The sequence below is a fragment of the Strigops habroptila genome, chromosome 17, assembly GCF_004027225.2.
Source record: "Strigops habroptila isolate Jane chromosome 17, bStrHab1.2.pri, whole genome shotgun sequence".
Classification (NCBI taxonomy): domain Eukaryota; kingdom Metazoa; phylum Chordata; class Aves; order Psittaciformes; family Psittacidae; genus Strigops; species Strigops habroptila.
In genome coordinates, this window is record NC_044293.2 from 1,434,533 (window position 1) to 1,456,636 (window position 22,104).

Here is a 22,104-nt window from a genome sequence, read left to right on the forward strand (position 1 = left end):
GCCAGGTGAAGTCAGGGGCATAGAGAGGCATTTCCAAAACCAACAAGAAGATTCCTTGTTGCCCGGGGCCAACTGCAGTGATCCAAAGCACTCAGGAGAAAGAAAAAATATGGATCAAAGGACCAAAGTATCAGATGCTACTACGTGTCTGAGGATAACATCAAGCTTCTTTCCAGAATGGGAACTGTACAGATCCAACTCTGGTCAGAAATTTTTGCTGCATGTTCTCACAGAAAACCTCCTCAATGGCTATTGTGTTTCTCTCCAATTCGTGACCAAAGACCAAGTGCACCATGGGGCCATGGACTCGTCCCTCCACCTTGGTGCTTGTGCAAGCTTTTTGTGCTTGTGCTTCAGCTTGGAAGCTTTAAAGCACCAACTCTCCCATCTAGTTGCCAAAGTGGCACAAGCACAAGTGAACAAATTAGGAACCCTCATCCTCATGGCTGTGCCTGCTGCTGCAGCCTGCCAGACTTAATGCAACTAATGCTCCAAGAACATTAATTTTCCTGGAAGAGACAGGACAAGTACTGAGATTATAAGTAAAAGCCACGAGAATATATTAAACAGCCAAATGCACCGAGCTGTAGCACTAAGTACATCTCTGGTATCTCAACTGGTCAGATCCTCTGGGCCTGAAGCCTCTTTCTGTTCCAAGTTAGTGGTCTTAACCTCCAAGACTGATGAAGTTTCTACTAGTAAATGTTAGTATAAACTCTGTTAGTATAAACATAGCAAAATACCAGCACATGATCATTACAGCAAAGGTAACTTTACATCCAGTGTCACTTGCCTTTCCCCCACTTTGTCAACTTCTAATACAAACAAAAGAGCACAGGGTAGTCATGGTAAAACGGTAACTTTACAAGTAACACAACCGACTCTGAAGATGAAGCTCTGTTTCCAAATGCAAAAGGCTCAAAGAAAGAAAAAGAAAGATCTGGAAAAACACTCCAGCGAAGAAAATGAAGAAAAAAATGTCTACCCAAGAAAGCATGTTTTCTTTATTCATATTTCACACCATCAGATGCTAACAATTCCTGCCTATTAGAGACATAGGATAGGTAGAAATTTGTGAGCCATTGACACACACACTTGTCATCCCTTCACCTAGCATCTTTGATTTTGGGGACTGTGGATCAAAAAATGCTTCATAGTAATAGGGAGACAACCTAAGGGACACAGGCAACATAACTCATGCCATAACAACTGCCACTTTACAGAAAAGGGTATGATGGTTCTCTATATTGCCAATTACTACAACTTATCCCAAGATACACGCTGGTGTTTTCCTCCAAATTCTGACAATACCATGTGGCACAGTCATGATGTGCAAAGCTGGCCTAGATTTCAATACTTCAGTGCCAAAGGGGAAGAAAAGAGACAAGTGGGAAACGCATTTCAGCCCCTCCCCTCCACCTTCCAGATTTTGCAGTCTTCTCACAAAGAAGTATCCATGACTTAATTTGATACAGGTGTATTTTCACCTCACCCACTTTCCGCACATCACTACAAAATGATGTGGACATTACACCCTGAAAGCCTGACCACTGCTACAAATTCCATCGGAGGAAGACGAGTGGTCTCTCCCAGCTCTGTGCTTGCACTGCACTAACCAGAACTCACCTGCAGCAATTAATATTTGTAAGGTCGCACTAATTCCCAGGTACCAGAAAGGCATCACCAGTTGCTGGTGTAACCGAGGTGTAATTTTGCTTGTAACTGAGTTTTTCAGCATCTGCTGGTGATAATGTGAGGTTTGTTAGTGTATGCTGGTAATATGACTTTCAACAATGGTGAACTGAGACATGATGGACTGCGTCTAGTAAGTAGAGCTGAAAGTGGTTTAGAGAAGAAGCAGCCCATTGCAATTGTGCCTCCAAAGCACGACTTAACACCCATATATGCTGCTATGGCTGAAACTCATAAAGACTTCCTTACTTTAAACTAGCTAATGGAGAAGTAAAAGTGAAACACTCAATGCCAAGTATTCACTCAGCTTCCTGAAGAACTGAACTCCCTGCTGCTGGAATACACTGCTAAAAGACCCTGTGCTAGCTATTTTAAAGATATGTCTATACAAGCTGCAACAATAAGCTTCAACAACGTTCTCACAGAACCTCACTTGGGTATTTTAAGACATGGATACAGTAAGAAATTTATAGACAGCAAGCTTAATAGTATTAACGCTCATATTAATAAAAAGCTTGAGACAGAGAGCACAGTGTAAACGCTTTGGGGGTGAGGGGAGACAGACTAAACTGTAATAGGAATTAACATGAGGCCTGAAAAGATACAACTACTTGAATTCCAAATTCTTCTTCCAGAATGCAAAGTGGTGTGAATATCCGATGCCTTTACTTGTCACAATTCATCTATTCCAACAGATTATTTTGAAGTAAGAATGGGCAGTGTCCTATGAAACAAATATGCCCCACATGAAACAAAGGCAGATGGTGCTTTAGGCTGCACCAGTCTCTATGTTTTAAGATGGCTTAAAAATAAAAGAAGAATTCAGGATACCCAGAGCCTCCACAAAGTTCACCTAAAAATACAAATATGAGTCACCCAGTTCTGACAGCTAATTTTGTTCTTTACCTGACCCCTATTATTTGCTTGGAAACATACTTTCTGGTCCGTTTTGAAGCAAGAACGCTACAATCAGGTACATGCAAAGGTAGGTTGTTGTTATTATTTTTAAAATACAGCACTGAGTGTGAAATAAAATGGCAACAAACCACACTTGCACCAAACTGAGTTACTACACTATTCCCCACCCCCTCAATGACCCTGCAGATCAAGGAAAAATAAGAATAAAGAAATTTGGAGCATTTTCTGGAGAAATATAACTTGTGAAGTATTTATCTGCATTGATTTTGCAATGGAACATGATACCATGAGCAAACAGATGAGTTGGCTGGAGCAGAAGAGGCTCTTTGGGAAAAAAATACTTTCTCACAATACACGCTGTTGCTAATTCTTAGAACTCTAGAAGAGCGATATGATTCACCCTGGTAGCTTTGAAGAAAATGGTGAAAGCATTATTTGTCAGATTTTACATTTGCTTTTATTTTTAGTTGTCTTTTTTTTTTTTACTCACTCCCAACACAGCTAGTTTGCTCATCCAAAAATGCATTACTACATGCCAAGCAACTTCTAACTCTATAAGCTGTTCCTTTTATGTACTGATATTTAATTTGTTCGTATTATTAATGCTGGTTTAGTTGGCATGGTTACTGGACTAGAGATTTGTTAATCTGTAATGCCTAAAAAAAAAACCAAAACCAAATAACTAAGAAGTTTGCTAAAGGTCTGGTAATCTTATACCTCTTGTTTCTCGGGCCGGGTCCACGAAGCCTGGAGAGAACAGATATAGAACACAACAACAACAGGAAAAAAAGCAATAAAAGTTTATCAAAGGTTGCTTTTAGGTATCATATCGTATGCACCACATTGCGTTCTGTGCACATGCAGGCTTCAAGTTGCGTATCTCGTGTGTGTGGTGATCACAATTTCCATTTCCCACTATAACCTCAATTTAGTTTTGCATTCAAAATTTAATATCCTATAAGTTAGTCTTTAAATGATTAAACAAAAGCTAAGAATACCTAAAGACTGCTTCTGGTTTTACATATTAAGTGACTATTTCCCTTGTCACATCTGACCATTTCTAGAAACCTGTTCCAAGCATACTGGGGAAGTGATTCTGATGAGCTATGGCACTAAATTGCAAAGATAATTATGGTACTGGTTTTCTAACACTGGCTTGTTAGCTACCCACACACACTGATTAACATTAACACTCATATTCTTAATGGGATCATGCATTTGTACACATTTTTACATGCATACTGTGCCAGGAGTATGCATGGGTCTCCACCCTGAGCTGCAGAGCATTGAAACAGTATGATCCCCCTGGACAGGAGACAGCAGGACAGAACCTTGTACCTCTAGTTGATAACATCTAGCTCCTTATGCTTAGGGATATGTGCACCCAATCCTTACTGGACTTGGGACAACCAAACAACAGATGTGAAACATGCACAAACCTTACCAATAAGCATATATTTCCCATTCAGAGAAAGCCACCAACAGTTTGGACCATATTCACAATAGTTCAGAAAGGCACAAAGTTGCTGGGTTCTGTTTTTCCCCTATAATTTATCTTGAAAATATTTTTCTTCTGGTCTCTATTTCAACTGCAACTTGATCCATTTCAGTTCAGGAGTCAAAAATCACCTGCTAATATCACAGCCATGATGGCATTATTGAATGTGAGGCACAAGCGCTGCTGACATGGGGGTATAACAGCATACACAAGAGTGACATTACGGAAATGGAGATGAAAGCTTCCTTTAGGAAATTAGAATAAAAAAACCTCACAGTATTATTTCCACAGTGCTTCTAGTGAATATCGTGAGAGTATTAACATGTGGTACAGACAGCCTCATTTTAGACTGTCTTTGATAAAGGCAAGTTACTTGCTTGTAACTAGAGGCCTGAGGTGAAGTCACCTGAAGCGACGCTCATCACCTGCATGGGTGGGACACGCCTATCATCTGGTAATTTCTGTGTATGTATATATCCTATTGTGCACAAGTTCCTTGAAAGCTGAACAAGCAACCGTAGTAGTTCAGCATAATCCCTTTTTGATGTGCCAGTCATTCTTTGTACCTGAGCAAGTCAAGCTATCAAGGGAACTGCTTTGCTTATATGCATGCAAGTCCCTTTTCAATCCTATTCACTAAGTATGGTATCAGCACAGAGGGATTAAAAAAAAAGAAGACAACATCTTTTTATCCTTTGGTGTTCAGTACCTGTCAATCTAAAGGAAGATAGAGGAGCATAAAAGCTTATTCCCACACTCCTAGGGCACTCAGTGCAGGGAAAAAAAAAGGCAGAACCTCATTCCCTATCCTGAATAATTTAATACTAACTGTCCCTCACGAAGACAAAGAGATACGCAAGCTCTACTCAGCACCATGCAGGGCATAGAGAGGAACCAAGAGCCTCATGCATGCTAGCATTTTATCTTCCCTTTGGAAGCAAGTTGTTATATGGGAGCTTAAATTAAATTTTGAAATCCTATATGAGATCCTATGCCACAGATATATACGCACTGCCACCTCTGGCAAAATGATAAAAGACCTGCGTACAAGCATCACTTGGCACCCGTCCCATTCCTCACACACTGAGCTATACTGCTGGGTAAGAAACCTAGGATTGTCTCCACTACTGCTTCATGAAAGTGTGTACATGAGTACTCAGCGATTGCCTCATTCAAAAATTTGACAGGAAATACACTCATGTCTGCATTAAAAATGGAAAACTTGTATACTCCAGTACACAACACATTAAAACTATACTTACTGAATCACAGTTAGTATTCTGCTAGAGCAATAGAAAAGTCTCTTGAAAGAGCATGAAATACACCAAAGGTGATGAGGAATATGGCATACTGACTTGAACAGCTTTACATATGGTATCATGCAAAGAGAAAGCATTCCTGCTCCCTGCAACAGCACAGCAATAAATACTTGAGGTAAGATAAAGCCAAGCCATTTCAAATCATCATGTTGATGACTTTCCAGGCTGCCAGCTTACTAGTAAGAGGAAGCTTTCATCATGCCAGTATCTGGAAGTTTGGTCTGCTCATCCGTGTTGGTATACAGTTGCCAATCATCTGATCTTGCTAGAGCACAGCCACAATGACTGTATTCAAACTTTCACAGACCATCCTCAAAGCAAAAGATTGTTTGCTCAAGGAGTGACACAGTATGTAGGCATAGCCAGAGAGAGAAGAATCTTTTGCTATGCGTGCCAGGATATCAACAGGTCTGCTCAGGGAAATGTGGGAATGTTGAAATAATTGTGACATTGTCAACCTAGGTCACCTCCCTCCCCTTTTCCACACATCAGGCTTCTCTGTTCTTGGACAAAGACTAAGAGGGAGAAGCCACTAAGAAAAGATGTGGTGTTTTTTTTTGTTTGGGGGTTCTGGCTCGGTTTTTCTGAAATACCAAATGTTCATGGGAGTTAAGGCACCTCTAGACCTTTTAAAACCTGGACTGAAGTATTACTACAAAAGTAAACATGTAGCAAGACAAATGCATCCAAGTACCTAAAGCATAGTCAAAAGTAGGGCTTGATAATTTTAAAAATAGTATTGTTTGTCCTACACAAAAGACCATCTATTTCTCTGTGCAATCCCAATCCCAGAGATAGTAAGTCAATAGTAAACTGAATATATGCATTTGGTTGTACATGTAACAAAATGTTTTTCAGACCTAATTTGACCTGAGGATTTTCTGGACATCTACACCATTCACTTAAACTTACAGCACATGACAGAGAATGGGAAGAAGTAAAAACCAAACGAAAACACACACACGCAAAAAAATCCTGCCTAGAAAGTGCATGATATATGATAAAAATAATCTTTGCCCTGAAGATTTGAACCAGTACATAAAACACAGGTTAGTATCTCAAACGTTGGATTTTGCCCCCAATCTATGTAAGAATCTATCAGAGTATTAACATTTTCCTTAATATTGATCACCAACTTAACAGCATCAAGGAGGATATATGAGTCTCAAAAATGGTTAGCAGTTTTGCCACTGAGATCTTGTTAGTTTAATTGGGCTGGACAGATGGGACTCTCTGCAAACAGGCTCTCTGACAAACTGCTACTTGATTTAGTATTATTTCAGATTCTATATTCCTCTCCCTGTCAAAGCTCTTTTCTATTGCTATGATTTGAACTCTAGTGCTAGAAGCCCTAGAGCACTTAGCTCCTCCCACTACTCTCCTAGACAGAGACGAGACCATGAATAACCTTATCCTACCAAAACAGGTCCCCCAGCCATGCTGTACTGAGAACCCAAGCCAACAGCTTTTGAAGGCAATGGAAACCTCTCTCTAAACATTGCAGGGATTTATGCCAGTCCTCAAATCCGAAAGATGTTAAGAAAGAATTAAGGCTGGAAACCCTTGGCACCCTGATTGATAAGTTACACATTAACAACATGGTGAAGAGCTGACACCATGGAGGCCAATGAAAAAGCTCATTTAGGAGGCTATAATGCAGAATGGCAGCTGTGCAGATGACTAACAGCAGACACCTTTGTTGCTTCAAGACTTTCATAGTCTATCAAATGGCCTTCATACTGAGTCAGAACTACTAGATGTCCAAGTTAGCTGAGCCCTGAAGCATCCTGTTATTAGAGGATTATTAATAAGCAACAACTTCTTACTCCAACTTTTCGCTAGGCTTCTTTTGGCTCTAAATTATGCTCCTGATCACCTTATGCAACTATTATGAAATATCAACAGTAATACAGCACACCCTCATCTCATCTAGTTAAGAGGAATTGTGGCCAATAAAAAAAAAAGCACTCTTTTAAAAGAAAAACTGCTAATTATTTTTGCCTTTAAGAACAAAATGGTGTTGATGTGATCAACAAAACAGGTGAACACAAAGGCAGCCAGGCTTTTGTGCTCCAGGTACATGTGGTATTATAATACAATACAGAAGGAATTAACAGGCTCATTTTGGTCCACTGCATCTTTGGGAGAGAACACTCCACACCTCTCCACCTGCCACCCTCCCAGATCTTAGCATCATCATGATGTCAGCATGGATAGCACCGGCATCAGGGTGCTCATTCCTACCTCAGGTTGGAAACGCATGGGAAAAACCCTTTCACAAGCTTCTTGCAACTGTAGGTCCCTTTGAAAACTCCTCTGAAAAGGGTCCAGGGCCTACTGCTTTTCAAGTTAATTCAACTCAAGAGTGATACCAGCAGGAATTAAAAAGCATATCCTCAGTTGTTATAAACTGAGATGGTTCCTTCTACAAAATGACACCTATGGCATTACTTTGGCTGTGGAGCTGACCCTTTAGCAGATAGTCTGTGTAGTATCACAAGCGTTCTCACTACAGAGAGGGGAATCACCATGATTTGCACGTGCAACTGCGTGCAGCTATCATGCATTCTGGATCAGCAGAGGCAGGCAGATACAAGCTGCACTGATCCCAGCAAATGAGATCATGGTTTTGGGAAGGGTTATACCTTCTCTTCATTGCTGATGTTCCGGGTGGAAGTTCTCCAAGTGATAGAAGGGATTGGGTCCCCAGATGCCTCGCAGGTCAGTGTAATCTGATCCTCCAGCTCCATGGCTGTTTTATTCTCCACATAGGTGATTTTGGGTTTTGCTGAAAAGAAAAAGCAACACACAGTAGTAGGGTGCAGTTCACCTACCTGTCCAGGTTATAGCAAGTCCCACTGAAGTGCTAAAACCCTTTTAATAGCAGCTTTGGGTGGATTAGGATTCAGCCCTCTGGGCCTGGAAGATATTTCAAAGTAGTATGTCAATCTCACACCTCCCCCTGTGCAGGACTGAATTTCTTTTATCAGAGAGCAAGCAGAATGGAGTTGGCATCTATTTCAGAATACAGAGAATGTATTTTGCCTGGCATGATGGCAGAGGTGCACAGCATTACTTGGGAAAGCAGCAGCTCTGGATAAGCCACATAAGGCACTAACTGGGATAAGCAGGTTACTTCCAGTTTGCACTAGTAAGCTACCAATAGCCAACTGGATTAGAAGGAACAGTAAAAGCACATTTACCAAAGACTTTGAGATGAATGGTGGCATCTTGCTCGCCAGCCTTGTTCTCAGCAATACAGATGTATTCTGCTTCATCGCTCTTATCCACCTTCTTGATGATGAGCTCAGACCCATCAGAATTAAAACTGTATTTCTCTTCATCATCGGCCTCTTCTATTGGCTCCCCATCCCTGCAGGGCACAAAGCACACTGGCTGTGTTGGAGGGGAGGAGCAATCAAAAGCTGTTTGTTTTAGTCTTGCTGTTAATGCTAGAACTGCGTTACAGTACTGAAACTCCCCAGGTAAAGAGGGACCACCACCTTTTCCTTTCCCTAAGAGCTACAAAGCTTACATTTTTATCTATTCCTAATACCTCCTGCCTCAGGGCTCTCGGCAGCTGAACCTTCCATCTCCTGACAAACATCATAGCCTATATGCAAGAGCTATAAACACCACTGAAGGTGGCTTCTGTCCTTGCATACCAAGGCAGTATTCCAAGCTGTCATCAGCTTTTTCAACATTACAACTTGTTCTCATAACCTGTACTAAAGGCTACACATTTTCAGCAACAGCATACCTCAAGTCTGCATCACTGCCTGACAGTGAAATTTAGACATGATGAAACAAGAGAAAGACTTTAGATGCGATCTCCTGGCATAACAAATGCAAATTACAGCATCCACTTTTGCCTAAGCTTCCCCACTATGCAATAGATGGTAATAAACTGACCCATGTGACAGGTGTGATCAACATGAAGCTTCATCTCTATTTTCAGCTTGACAAAGGCTGCAATGGGACAGGGAAAATTTGCTATTTTTACTGCTATTCTTGTTTTTCCATCAATCTGTACTAGTTTTGGCTGGGACAGAATTAATTTTCTTCACCGTAGCTCATATGGTGCTGTTTTGGGGTTGTGACCAAAACAGCGCTGATAACACAATGATGTTTTAGCTATTGCTAAAATACACACAGTGTCAAAGGGTTTTTTGTTTCTTACGCTGCCCTTCTAGCAGGTAGGCTGGAGGTGCACAAGAAGCTGGGAGCTGGGACAGATGACCTGGCTAAACACCTGCCTGCAAATGGGAAGCAATGAATGAATTCCTTATTTTGTTTTGCTTCCATTTACAGATTTTACTTTATCTCTTTCAAACTGTCTTTATCTCAACCAATGAGTTTTTGGATTTTACCCTTCAGATTCTTTTCCCCATCCCTACTCATCATGTAGTGAGTGGTTGTGTGCCTGTTGGGGCTAACCCAAAACAGAAGCTAACTGCAATTCTGCTAGGAGGCCATTCTTTCCCTTGTGAGAAAAATGAATTAATCTTATTCCAGTTAAAATGTTGCTTTCCCTTCTGCCTGGTTTTCCAAGCCTTGGCGAAAACATCCACGCTCACACACAATCAGGACATTGCACACAGCATCTTACTTTGTCCACGTCATGGTTGGCTCAGGAAAGCCATCAGCATCACATGCTAAGGTGACAGACTGGCTGAGGTTGGCAGTGGCATTCATAGTGCTCTGCCTGGCACGCACAGAAGGAGGTACTAGAAGAGAAGGAATCCACATTCAAGTTAGAAAGGAAGGAAGATGTAAGAGTGAGCCCTGGAAGGCTCACTGTAAATCTCTGCAATACACGCACACACACACACCCCACTAGTAATTCAAACCCTTATGCTATCACCCGCAGGTTTCAATCAACGGCCGTGATGCATGAGCTCTCCAAAGTAATCAGCAGAAGGAAAGAAGGGCAGGGGGTGGGGAGATGCACAAAATATCAGCATTGCAGACAAAACTACTTGTAAGCCCCAACAAGATCAACACCCCTCTGTAAGTTATAAAACACTTAAGGTTTCTCTTGACATGGTAATTTCCTGTAAACATCTGGTAAACACTAAGTCAATTTCATGGACATTTTTACTTGACACAGCAAAGAAAGATTAGTAAGCTGATGGTAAATTGTGAATGTGAATCTAAAGTAACATTTGCATCAGCAGCCTGGAGTGCATGTGCTACATACGCTGTACCCACATCAGCCTCACTCTAAGCTGCTCACCATTTACGATGACCTGAATATCTTTGAAGTTGATCTCCCCACGAGCCAAGATCCGGCCCTCACAGCGGTATGTCCCTTCATCCGTTTTCTTGATTCCCCGGATCTGCAGGTAGTTGTTGGACAGGACTATAAATCGAACTAGAAAAGACAAAAGGAAGGTTCATCCAAGGATCCTCAGGAAAGCTCACTGCAGGCAACAGGTTCTTCTCCTCTCCTTGCCCCTTCTAGGTTGAGACAAGGACTAGGGTAATGTAACTTCCCTTCCCACCATTTAATGGTGACACTGCTGTAACTGGATCTGATATTGCCAAGAAAGAAACCAGATGTTTGCAAACTGCTCTGGTGCTTTATACCCTAAGTACACACAGAGAAACACACACACACAAACACATTTACATTTAATCAGTATCAGACAACAAGCAATTTGAAACTTGCCCCTCTTGCCCTAGGGTGGCAGAGCTTGTCTTACTACAGTACTAAGTAGTTGCCTGCAACAAGAAGACATGGGAAACACAGCTGTGGCACTAACGCTGAACTGGAGTCAGGGCTCTGAAGCCTTTCTACCAGTAAAATGCCCCTCTGAGCATGATAGTCTGCAGCATTTTGAATGAAAGGCAAAGTTTCTTGCAAGGAGTTTTCAGCCTCTTTTTCTTAGGAAGACTAGAGAGTGTCACAACATGTAGCTTTTCTGTCTGATGGCATTTCTTTTATCTGAAAATCTTTACCTAGCATTCCAGCGTCAAAGCCTGATGGCCTTTTCTATGGGAACATTATTGCCCTGCCATTGCCAAACCACAGCACCTGGAATAACTAAATTCACATCCTAAGACCTAGCATCATGTACAAATTGCTTGTGTCCTCCCTTGTGACTGCCACCATTTTGTTCTGAACCTCTCATATGAGCCTGATTTGAGCCCTGATGGGACATGGACACTCGACCCCTGCATGGACAAGTACTGAGACACCTCTTATGCCTTACCATCTTTTTTTAGGATAACATCCCTGCCTTTGTGCTTCCAGATGATGGTAGGAGGCAGTGAGCTGACCACATCACACACAATCACAGCATCATCTCCTTCCTTGAATTCCTGAGGAGTGGGAGCATTCTTGAACATCAGCTTTTCTGAAAACAATGGAAGGAGAAAGTCACTGCAGGTTTCTTGATAAACCTCAAGCTGTGCTCCTGACTCAAGCCTGAGGAAAGCAAAAATATCCCAGAGGACATGTTCTGTAGAAATGTTCTTGTTCCCAATGAAGGATAAAGGTGCGCCTGACTCAATGCACTGCAACACATCAAAGGAACCCCATTTTCCAGCCCTGCCTCCCGGGCATATCAGTGGGCCAAATCAATATTCTATCTGGCTCACCAATTTTTCCACACTGCAAAGAGAAAATGTGAACTTGGAACTGCTCAGCTTTCTGGCAGAAAGGGGAGGAGCTGCTGCCACGGCTCTGCTGGACAACATGCTGATAGCTTATTATTACCCTTCTGAATGTGTGATCCTTTTTACTGAACACTAGTCTTATCTCATAGTATGTCTGTCACCCATACCCTAATTCCCACTTACCCCTCAAAACCAAGAAAGCAAAAGGCTGCATCTTTTTAACACCCCCTTTATTTTCACCCTCCTTCTTCCCCTTTAAAAGTAGCCTTTTCTAGTATGGTAAAATGGTCTCCTCCCTAATCTGGCCTCATACATGTGAAAGGTACACCAGAAAATAGCCTCGAAGCCGGCCTCTTACGGAAAATTTTCACATTGACGGTGGCCTCGGAGTCTCCCTCCTCCACGCTACTGACAACGCATTTATAGATGCCAGCATCATCAATGTTGGCGTTGTAGATGGTGAGGGTGGAGGAGAAGTCATCATTTCGCACCACTGAGATGCGCTGTTGGTTCGGCGTCAGCTTCTCACCATTAGGGGAAAACCAGGAAATGTCTTTGTATTTGGCTTCCCCTGCCACTAGGGACAATAAAAGAAAACAGAGCAAATTGAAATGAGTTCCCAACAAAGCTGCACAGAGGGAATTAAATACAACCAGTAGCACTATGCAGAAGACTGACCCAGGGGAAGGGCTTCTGGTACCTGAGAAGCAAGCAAAGAAAATTCTCTCTCACAGCACTGTGAATGGTCAGCTGCTGTCCTGCAAAAACGATATTAGGTTGGTTTTATAATCTAAAGGGGTACACTCATTTTAGCCCAGAATGGCCTTCTATGCATCCCGAGATCCCATATCCCAGTCCCTCCACTACGCAGATCAGCCCCAAAAAATAAAAATCTCTTCCTGCTTCAGCTCCACCATGTTTTTATTAAATACCTGTATGTGCAGGCTGAGCTACTTTGCATACCAAAATGTGACACTGAACTGCAGCAGCAGTTCTGGCACTGATGAGCTTCAACCTCCTGCTGTATCCAGTGTGAATCAGAACTGTTAGTAAGTGGTTCCAGGCTGTCTCTTTCTCGCAGCTCACATCTCTGCATTCCTCAGTGTGGCTTTGTTATTTGGGACAAACTCCTATTATTGGAGGGGCTTTAACTGATCCCACAGTTTCTGAATGCAAATATCATCACAAGAGCACTTGGTCTGAGTATACTTTCATTTTTAAAGCATTGGCATTAATAAACTACTTTGCAGTTAAGCACTCCTGGACCAGATGCCCTCATTACTCGTCCTAGTTAGTATGCTCCTGAGGAAGTGTGGCTCTCTAATGCATTTTGAGCTCTGGCTCCCAGAGCTCACGATAGCACCTAATTGATCTATGTCATGCTTCAGGATACTATCATGTCAGTGCTCCAACATACTCATTTCTCCCATTAGAAACCAGGCCAGCTGCTTTCAGGAGAACCTCTCACAAGGACATGTGGATGCTAATTTGGAAAATGCCCTAAAATTGTAGGACCTGCTTTGGGGCACATAGATGAGGTCAGCACTGCACCACATTGCACAGGAAAGCAGCCTGGGGCGGTTGGGGGCCTGAACAAACAGTAAATTGTGTCATAAGAAATGCAGGTTTTAAGCAGCATTAAAATCCTTAGTTGCAGAGGTAACCATTCTCAAGTCACCTAGCACTTCCATTACTGCTGTTAGCAGTTGATTAGAGAAATAAACTGGAAAAACAACAGGCTTATTTTAGATTCCAAGGATCAAAGAGCTGTGGAATGACACAAGGTGCCATTGTTGTGGTTTCTGCTCAGCTTAAGGACATTTCAGTACCTGTTTTTTTTTCATTTTAAAATCTGCTTGCTGGAGCTGCTTTCTGTTGCCAGCTCTCCAGGGAGAATGCATTTACTGTTTCCAGTAAACAGCATGTGTTGCATTTTCCACTCAGTCTTGTAAACCATAAGGACAAATGAGAAAGAAAGAGCAAGAGATATTGCAGCTACACCTGGCACTGGAGCTTTTATCCCAGAGTTAATACATTGATTGACTTTCCTAGCAAACCCAGATACAGACAACTGATGCCTTAAGCCATCACTCACCTTGGCATAAGAAGAACTTTGATTCTCCAACACTGATCTCCCCCTGGCTTGGAACAATGTCCACTTGTAGAGAGGCTGGAAAAGAAATGAGTACGCAGAAGATGGTCAGACAACAGGAGTGGCCTCAAGCAAAAAAATCTTTGCCAGCCTTCCAATCCCCATGTCTCCTTTACTCATCCAATGGAAGAGCACAGGGTGGAGCATTCTTGGCTTCTTAAGTGAATACACAGTGCCACGGACCACTGACGATCCAAAAGAAGTTACTGACATTCAGAGTTGCTTCCAGCTCCTTATAAAACCACATGGAATGATACAGAGAGGGCTGGTTTACATTCAGATCTCTACCACGCTGTAACACTAGGGAGAGCACTTGGTGTGCACACCAGAACATCAAGCAGCCTGTAAGGACTCCTCGGAATTCAAACTGGAACTGGCTCAAAGGCCTGTCCTTGCAGCAAATACAAATTATCTTTGCTTTGGAGACTTGTTGCTCTATATAATACCGTATTCATACAAGCCCCAGCTACCAACCATCACAAATGCAGAGTGGAAGTCACAGGCATACCCTGGGTACTTGGTCTTCCTTGATCTCTTACTCAAATCTTCCAGTCAGAAACCTAGTCCAAACAGCCAGCAAATTGGAGATGTTTATGGCAGACACACCATACCTGGATTAGGAAGGAAATTTCCTCCAGTATATACTGACAAGGACTGTTGACAGTTTGTGATTTCTGCCTTCACAGTACTGGCTGAGACTTGCTTCCAAGCTCATCCCAGCACATTTCACCTAACTCCCTCCTACTGTAGAGATTAAAATATTAGCAATACTTTGGTTTCTTCCAATGTCTTCTCATGGAATATTGTCAGTGCATTTACTTTTATGTTAACTTTTTTAGTTGTTGCTTTCTTGATGGTTTTTTTTTTGTTAATTTAATTTTCTTTTTCAATAGGAGAGTGAAGGAGTTTTGGCAGCAGAGATAGAGCAGATGTTCCATGGACCTGAGTGAAGCATCTGTTACATGCTTGTCTGGAATTGAGGGAGTCAGTGAAAGATACTGTGCCTTCTGTGCTCCCTACAACTGAATCCAGCACAGCCTCGAAGGAATCATTTAAAAATAATCCAAGTTAGGTAATAATTCTGGAAAGAATATTTGAAGATACTGTTGCTGAAAGAAATCAAAATGATTCTCCGACGTTTTCAATCTCCCTTTGGACATCTTTATTTAACTCACACCCCTTGTCTGAGGTTACTCTCTCACCTTCCTTGTACTTTTGAATGAAGTGCATGTTGCCCTCATAGGTCCTGCATTCAGCCTGTTTTATTTCTGAGTAATCTCATTTCTCTCAACTATACTACTTTAACACAGCTCAATCCCAACAGAACCGTAAGTACAAAGAGCCAAATATAATAAAAGGCTAAAGGTTTATTACATTCAGTGCAGCGCGGACAATATAGCCTACTTCTATAGGCTCATTTTTGTTGTTTTTCCACAAATCATTCCAACATCTGAATTTTAAATCAAGAATCACATTCTGGGATGCTCTTCCTGGGAAGGTTTCTGCTGTATGGAATGAGTGCAAAGGTACTACAAAGAGATCTTAAATGTCTCAAATCCAGGCCTCCAAGTTCCTCCAGACCAGATCTCTGCTTTGTAATACTATCTAAAACATTTCTCCTTCTGCATTACAATGGAACTAGACTGGAGCATAGACAACATTACAAACTCAATTAATGTCTTTGGGGAGCAGCCTCAGCAATGTGCAGTGATGCAAATACTCCAGAATGACAGTAGTTTCTAGTATGAACACTCCAGAAGCTGGGGACATCAGCAAAAGACAGGCACTTTTTAATGATGAGACCTTTTTATAGTGTTTTCAAATTATCAGTCAACCTGTCTTTCATGATCTTGTCTTCAGCATGTGAATGATAGCTCTTGGTTAGAAATTAAATTTACAGAACCAAAAATCCTTAGTCTTATCCAAATGAGAGCAATTTATTAAGTAACATTTAGAGCTCCTAGGTGAACAGTTAAATGCTTGTTAAAGTTCAGAGGCTCCAATAATTGCTGCTGTAAAAGCCTTCTCATCTTCACTCAGAACTTAAAGAAAAAAAAAAAAACCAACAAAAAGAAAGGCCAACACTGACAACAGAAGTCCAAAGTTCCATTTTTGAACCTGTGTATCTGTAGATATCTAAAGTAAAAGTTGGGCTTTCAAGACTAACCAACCTCTCTTGAGCAGCTACGGGCAAGTCTTCTACCTCAATAACTATGCACAGCTTAGAAGCCTACATTTGGAGTCCCACTACTGAAAAAAACCCCTGTATTTTTTCTTCCTTATTTAAAAAAGTGAAACCAGTTGGCATTAAATGCACAAAGGAGAAGGAACATACCATTTTGGAAGTTTCACTAGAAACTGAAAGTAAGAAGTCAAAGATGCCAAAAAACAACCCTGTTTTGGTACAGTAAGGGGAGAATCAACAATCACAGCAAAGCAAGTTAGACAGCCATGACGAAAGCTAAGGTTTCTAGCCTGTGTTGAGAATAATCCAGTATGACTACTTACTTTCTGACTCAAATTACATTGGTACTAACTAAGTGAGAAAGGAAAGCATACCTCCCCATTTTCATGTTCACTCACAATCAGCCTTTCAGCATGCATATGCAAGCATGCCCAATGCCCTTTTCCCCCAGCAACATCACTGCCATCTTCACAGCATAAATTATGACCCATTAGGCAGAAAATTTAATTGGATTCAGGATTTCCTCTAGCTATAGCTTAATGCTGCAGCAGCTCTGCAGCCTAACAAGTCCAGGTCAAGCATAAATTTCAAGATGCCAAAATGAAGAGGTTTTATTTCAAAACTGCTGCCATTAGCTTGCAGAAAACAATCATCTTAATCGAGCTATTCCTCTACCCCATGTAGCCAAAGCACTTCTCTGCAATTTTATTGCAAATGCTTCATCTGTCACCCTCTGTGTTTTCATGCTCTAGTGCAGGAAAATCCTTCTCCCAGAGCCGATTTTACCTCCAGACCACAGAGGCACTAGTTTTAGTTGCCAAACATACCTGGGTTTTTAAGAAACATGCACTGCTTCACAAATGAAAACCTGGTTGTATGTGCCAATGGCAACATTCCATACTGTGCTTGGGAAACAAACATATGGACTGTGGGGGTTAGACTTGAAGTATACAGCCATACACAGAATGAAGGAATGCTGCCTGCCATCATTAAAAAAGGATGTAAGTAGTAGGATTTTCTGATAAGGTGTCTGAGCACATTTCTTTCACCAACAACCATTCTGATGGAACATTTATCTTCATAAGCAAACTGCAAGCACTCAATCGGTGCAAGTGGAGCTCTGCAAAGGATAACGATAGTGCATGGTCCATGCCACCTCTCTAGTTTTATTCTCACCAAATTTTACCACGCTATATTGATAAATGCTAGTATTCCATCTCAAAGACTAGGCTACAGTAGTAAACAGAAAAACCCACCCAAGATTCAATTGAAACCAGAGCTTGTGAATACTGTGTGTTCTAGTTCCGGCCTACATTTGCACGTGTGGCTATATATCTTGCCTAGCCAAAAGGCTTTCAGAAGGAGGGGACATTAAAGTATCCCTTGATTGCTTGACTAACAGCAAGGGGTTTATTACAGCCGCCCTTGGCCTGCACTTTTTATCAACTGGAAACACAATGAAGTTGTGACTGAATTCCCCCAGCACTGCCTTGGAAAACCAGAGCAGCCCCAAGAAGGGCATTTAGACTAGTCATCAACTTACTTTCTATTCAGTCAAGCACTGCTAGCAAACAGTGGGGTGCTGGTAAAATGGCTCTTGAGCTGAGATGTAATATAAATTCATGATTTTTTCTTTTGGCCACACTACACTAGGTAAATATACCAATGGACCTCTTCTACACTTTGGAGAGTTGCTGCATGCTGGGAAGGCAGTGGCGAAGGCTGCGGTTATTAATGCCTTTCATTCCTTTCTCAGGTGCTTTCTGTTAAAGCTAGAAATGAGAAAAAAGGCTCTGTGTAAAGTATTGAACTTTTCATCACCCCATAATTCAACATCTATGCTCTACCTTATATCTTTTTCTTGCATGTCTGTGCCACAGTAGATGTAAGGAACAGGAGGCAATCACACAAGCAGGAAACATCTTACTGTAAATACAGCCGAAAGGGCAGGCAAGAGATCTGAGCTGAAGCCAAAATGTCCACCTCTCAAGACTTTCCCTTACTTTTTCTAAGGGCTTAGTTCCTTCTATGCATTTAAGTGATAAACATGTATTCAAGAGAATGAAACCTAGAACCCTCTTGGGACACAGGAAGGCAAAACTTTTTTGAGTCTTAGAAACAAGAGAACAAAGGACATCCTTGGCTACGCTTCAGTCAGTGCTCCCTCTGCTCCACCAGCTGCAAAATTGTCATTAAATCTCCTAATTACTGTCCTAAGTAATAGAATTTCTGGAAGGGTTATGAAGAAAAGCAGCGATTTCTTCACCAATAGTCCCCTGTATATCAGCACAGTCCCTTCAATCACAATACGAGGAAGGCCAAGAGGAAACCTCCTGATATTATTACTAATGCTGGAAATGCACTTTTCAAACCTAGCAATTACCACGACACAGAAACTATGACCTTGTGAGTAGTAGGAACCAAAGAGCCACTATTAACCTATTTCACACTACACCTCAGTTTTTTTAATTTAATACCAGGAACAAGTACCCTGTGAGAGGGATAAGGTAAATCAGATGCACACTGAATCTTGTGACTTTTCTTGAAGGAGACTGCTAAAACATATAGCTGCATTACTGGCATTTATTCTGTGCCTAGCATAAGGGATCCAAGACACTGCACCATTCTAAGAAACAGCCATAAGAATCTTAAAGTAATGCCTGACTGTCATGTCTTTGCTTACATCCAGTCAAGCAATCACTCCCTGCAAAGACTTATGATTGTTAATCACTAGGTGGAGTGAGCAATCATTTGTAGTTATTCAGGAACAAAACATACTCTAAGAAATCTCAATGTTTCTATTCTGCTGTAGATGTTGAGAAGTAAAATTATACCTGGCTTTTTTCAGTCTCTTTTCTTCTGGTGGTGGTTCTCTGTAGGAGCCAAGACATCCGATTGGATAGGCTGTGTGTGCGTCTGCTCCAGTCTGGAACCTGCCCTGATTCTTGTTGTCAATGTGTTTGCAAACAATATTAAGGCTTTCTCCTACAAACTGAGTTCACAAAGGGCTGGGAAGCAGACCCCTGGTGATGAAATTAGGTACAAAGCAGCCCAGTTATGTTTGTCCAGCAGCATTCAGTCAGGGAAACTGAAGACAACTGCTGGAAATCAGCTCTCATCTGAGACAAAATGTTCCTCTGAATTATTCACATCAAGCTCATCTGTACTTATTTTACACCAGGGAAGAGTTCAACTCTAATTGTTTCAACCAGCCTCTATCAGCAGAACAATTTGCTGACAACAGATCCTGGACAAACAGGTTCATCATAACAACGAACTATGCCTTAAATTACACAAACAATTGCTCCCTACTTGCTAAACTTTATTGCTTAGTATCTGATCAAACTAACAAACCCAGGGTTGCCACAGATTTTAATCACTACTTAATCATTATTTTTGCTTTGCAGTTCAGGGAAATGGAGACTATTTTTTCCACTCTTCACTTAATAGACACTGTGAGCCCATTTGTATTCTGCTTCCAACTTGTAGCAATAAAGGCCTTTTTAGCATCACATAATAACTGCATTAAAAGGCCTCTTCATAATCACACAATAACACTTTTTATAGCTCTGCCCTCCCCCATATCTTTTATCTGGTTACAAAGTTCCCCAGCCCCCAAATAATGCTGAATAACTCCCCATTGATTTGAAAAAAAACTCTGCTAATGCAACTTCCTGTTCATCTGTAGTTAAACATAATTAGTTTTGCATTTCAACAAATGAAATGAGCTCAAATTAAGCCATGATTTTGGTAATAGGCAGGGAGGATGTCTCCCTGCTGGGCTAAGACTGAGGCTAACACAGCAGGCTTTACCTGTTAAGTAAATAACATGCCACTTTAAGCAGAGGAAAGTGTGTTAATTGCTGGGTACTGGTTCTGTATCTGTATAAATTCAAAAGGACTGATGTGAAACAGGGTGTGAATGAACTGCAGTGAGCTGTAGTCACCCTTCCACCTTAATAGCAGAAAGGCTAATGCACACACTGCTCCTGAAGATCTATCTGGGGCCATGAAAACAGAACATCTTGGAACACTAAGTACACTTAACTACAATTCGCATTAATGCAAATTTACTATGGGGTTATATCCATCACAGCTCCCTAGAAGCCATGTGAGTTCAATCCCTCCCACATCGTTCCTTTCCCATAAAACCATTACCGCTTTAGCCTTCTACCACTTTTGCCTCTGACCCTCAGAATGTTCTGATTTGAACTTCGGAACTAAGAAAGGACCTAAATCCTTATGACTTCACAGCATGAATTATTATCATGTTCAGAATGTGCTACATGACAAATTTACCATTTCTCTGTGAGCTGCAAGAAGTGGGCAGGAATCTACAGCAGGATGCACTTGCACGTGCAAGACAGTCTGCACTTCTCTCCACGTTTCTGGAGAGGCTCTTACCAGAACAATGTCATATCTTTGTACTTGCTTTTGGAAAAGATGCCAACATGCTCCAGCTTCAGGACAGCTCATCTCAATCAAAGACAGCAAGACACCAACTGCAACCTGGAACCTGGCTAAGCCAGTATAAGAATTTTTCATCCTTCTATGACAGAGCTTGTTTGTCTATCTTCTCAGCCACATAAATCTGAGTCACACCAACTGCTTTTATGACAGCAAGCACAGAACAAAGCATTGTCTCTGCCACATCTTTGACAAGAATCCAACTATTACTTCCCAAGATAAAGAAATATTGGGATCAACTGGATCTAAACAGCTTTCAGCACCTTCAAGCTCACTTAAACAATTCCCCTAAAGCTTGTTTAGGGGTGCCCTGGTGTAACGGTTCTACCAATAGCTCAAATAATGCGGACTGATAGGGCACTCTGTATTTAGAAGAGACTCACTGTGGCAGCACAAAGCTAAAGCAGGTAAAGAAAAGGAGATAAAGAAAACTAGACTCATCCCTTTATACAAACACAGCAGGCAGGACTGCAAAGAACAAGCCTGGAGCCTCGCAACTGCAATACAAACAGAATTGCCATTTGTAAGAATCCATCACTCCTGCTCTTTCACTGGAGATCAGTCATTTCTCGATGCCCCTGGGAAGTGATCTACGTTCACTTCTTAAAGACTGTACCTTTAATTTCACTCACTTCTAGCAACAGTTCCCCAATTAAACTCTGCAGTGCATGCTACGCTCCAGAAATAAACAAAATTGATCAGGAAAAAAGTACTACTGGGTCTAATGCCCACAGCTCTTAAGAGTAAGGGTAGGATTTGTAAAGCTTGTGAGCTCAGCAGATTATGGTGAAAGCCCTCAGGATTTAATATACAACAAAGGCTTAACAAGACAAAGACATGCCTCCTGTACATGGTCACTTTATTAAAAATACGCTGACTGCTCAGGAGGAGGAGGCAGGCAGCTGGGATTGATCTCAGCTGGTCTGCGGATCCAATTCCTCCCCCGTTGCCGTGGCAACCGCTCAGTAATTCTGCCAGGAATTGGAGGAGGGGATCGTTGATACCTTTGGGGAATATCAGAACATAAAGATTCAGGGAGGAAGCAAACAGCAGCTCACCACAGTGCCACAACAAAACGCAAAGAGAAAGAAGTGACCAAAGCAACATTTAGAGGAAAACCAAAAAGAACAAACCACAGGCTACTGAATGCAGCTGGCATGCGAGAGGATGCTCTTCACCCTCCGTGTTGCCAAACACGTCACACCGTAGTCAACACGAACAGGCAGTGCTACATGCTGCAGCAGAGGGCATT

At 41.7% G+C, this 22,104-nt stretch overlaps 1 protein-coding gene across 8 annotated transcripts in view; it reads right to left on the minus strand.

Moving 5' to 3' along the window:
* The window catches only part of NCAM1 (neural cell adhesion molecule 1), a 108,428-nt gene that overhangs the window by 36,608 nt on the left and 49,716 nt on the right, over window positions 1–22,104 (minus strand). For all 8 annotated transcript variants that reach the window (XM_030505288.1, XM_030505284.1, XM_030505287.1 and 5 more), the window contains exons 2-8: window positions 14,144–14,218; window positions 12,407–12,625; window positions 11,643–11,786; window positions 10,664–10,801; window positions 10,037–10,154; window positions 8,631–8,800; window positions 8,073–8,215 (exon numbers count right to left, since the gene is read on the minus strand). In XM_030505288.1, coding sequence (XP_030361148.1) covers window positions 8,073–8,215; window positions 8,631–8,800; window positions 10,037–10,154; window positions 10,664–10,801; window positions 11,643–11,786; window positions 12,407–12,625; window positions 14,144–14,218 — 1,007 coding nt within the window. The remainder of the gene's footprint in view (window positions 1–8,072; window positions 8,216–8,630; window positions 8,801–10,036; window positions 10,155–10,663; window positions 10,802–11,642; window positions 11,787–12,406; window positions 12,626–14,143; window positions 14,219–22,104) is intronic.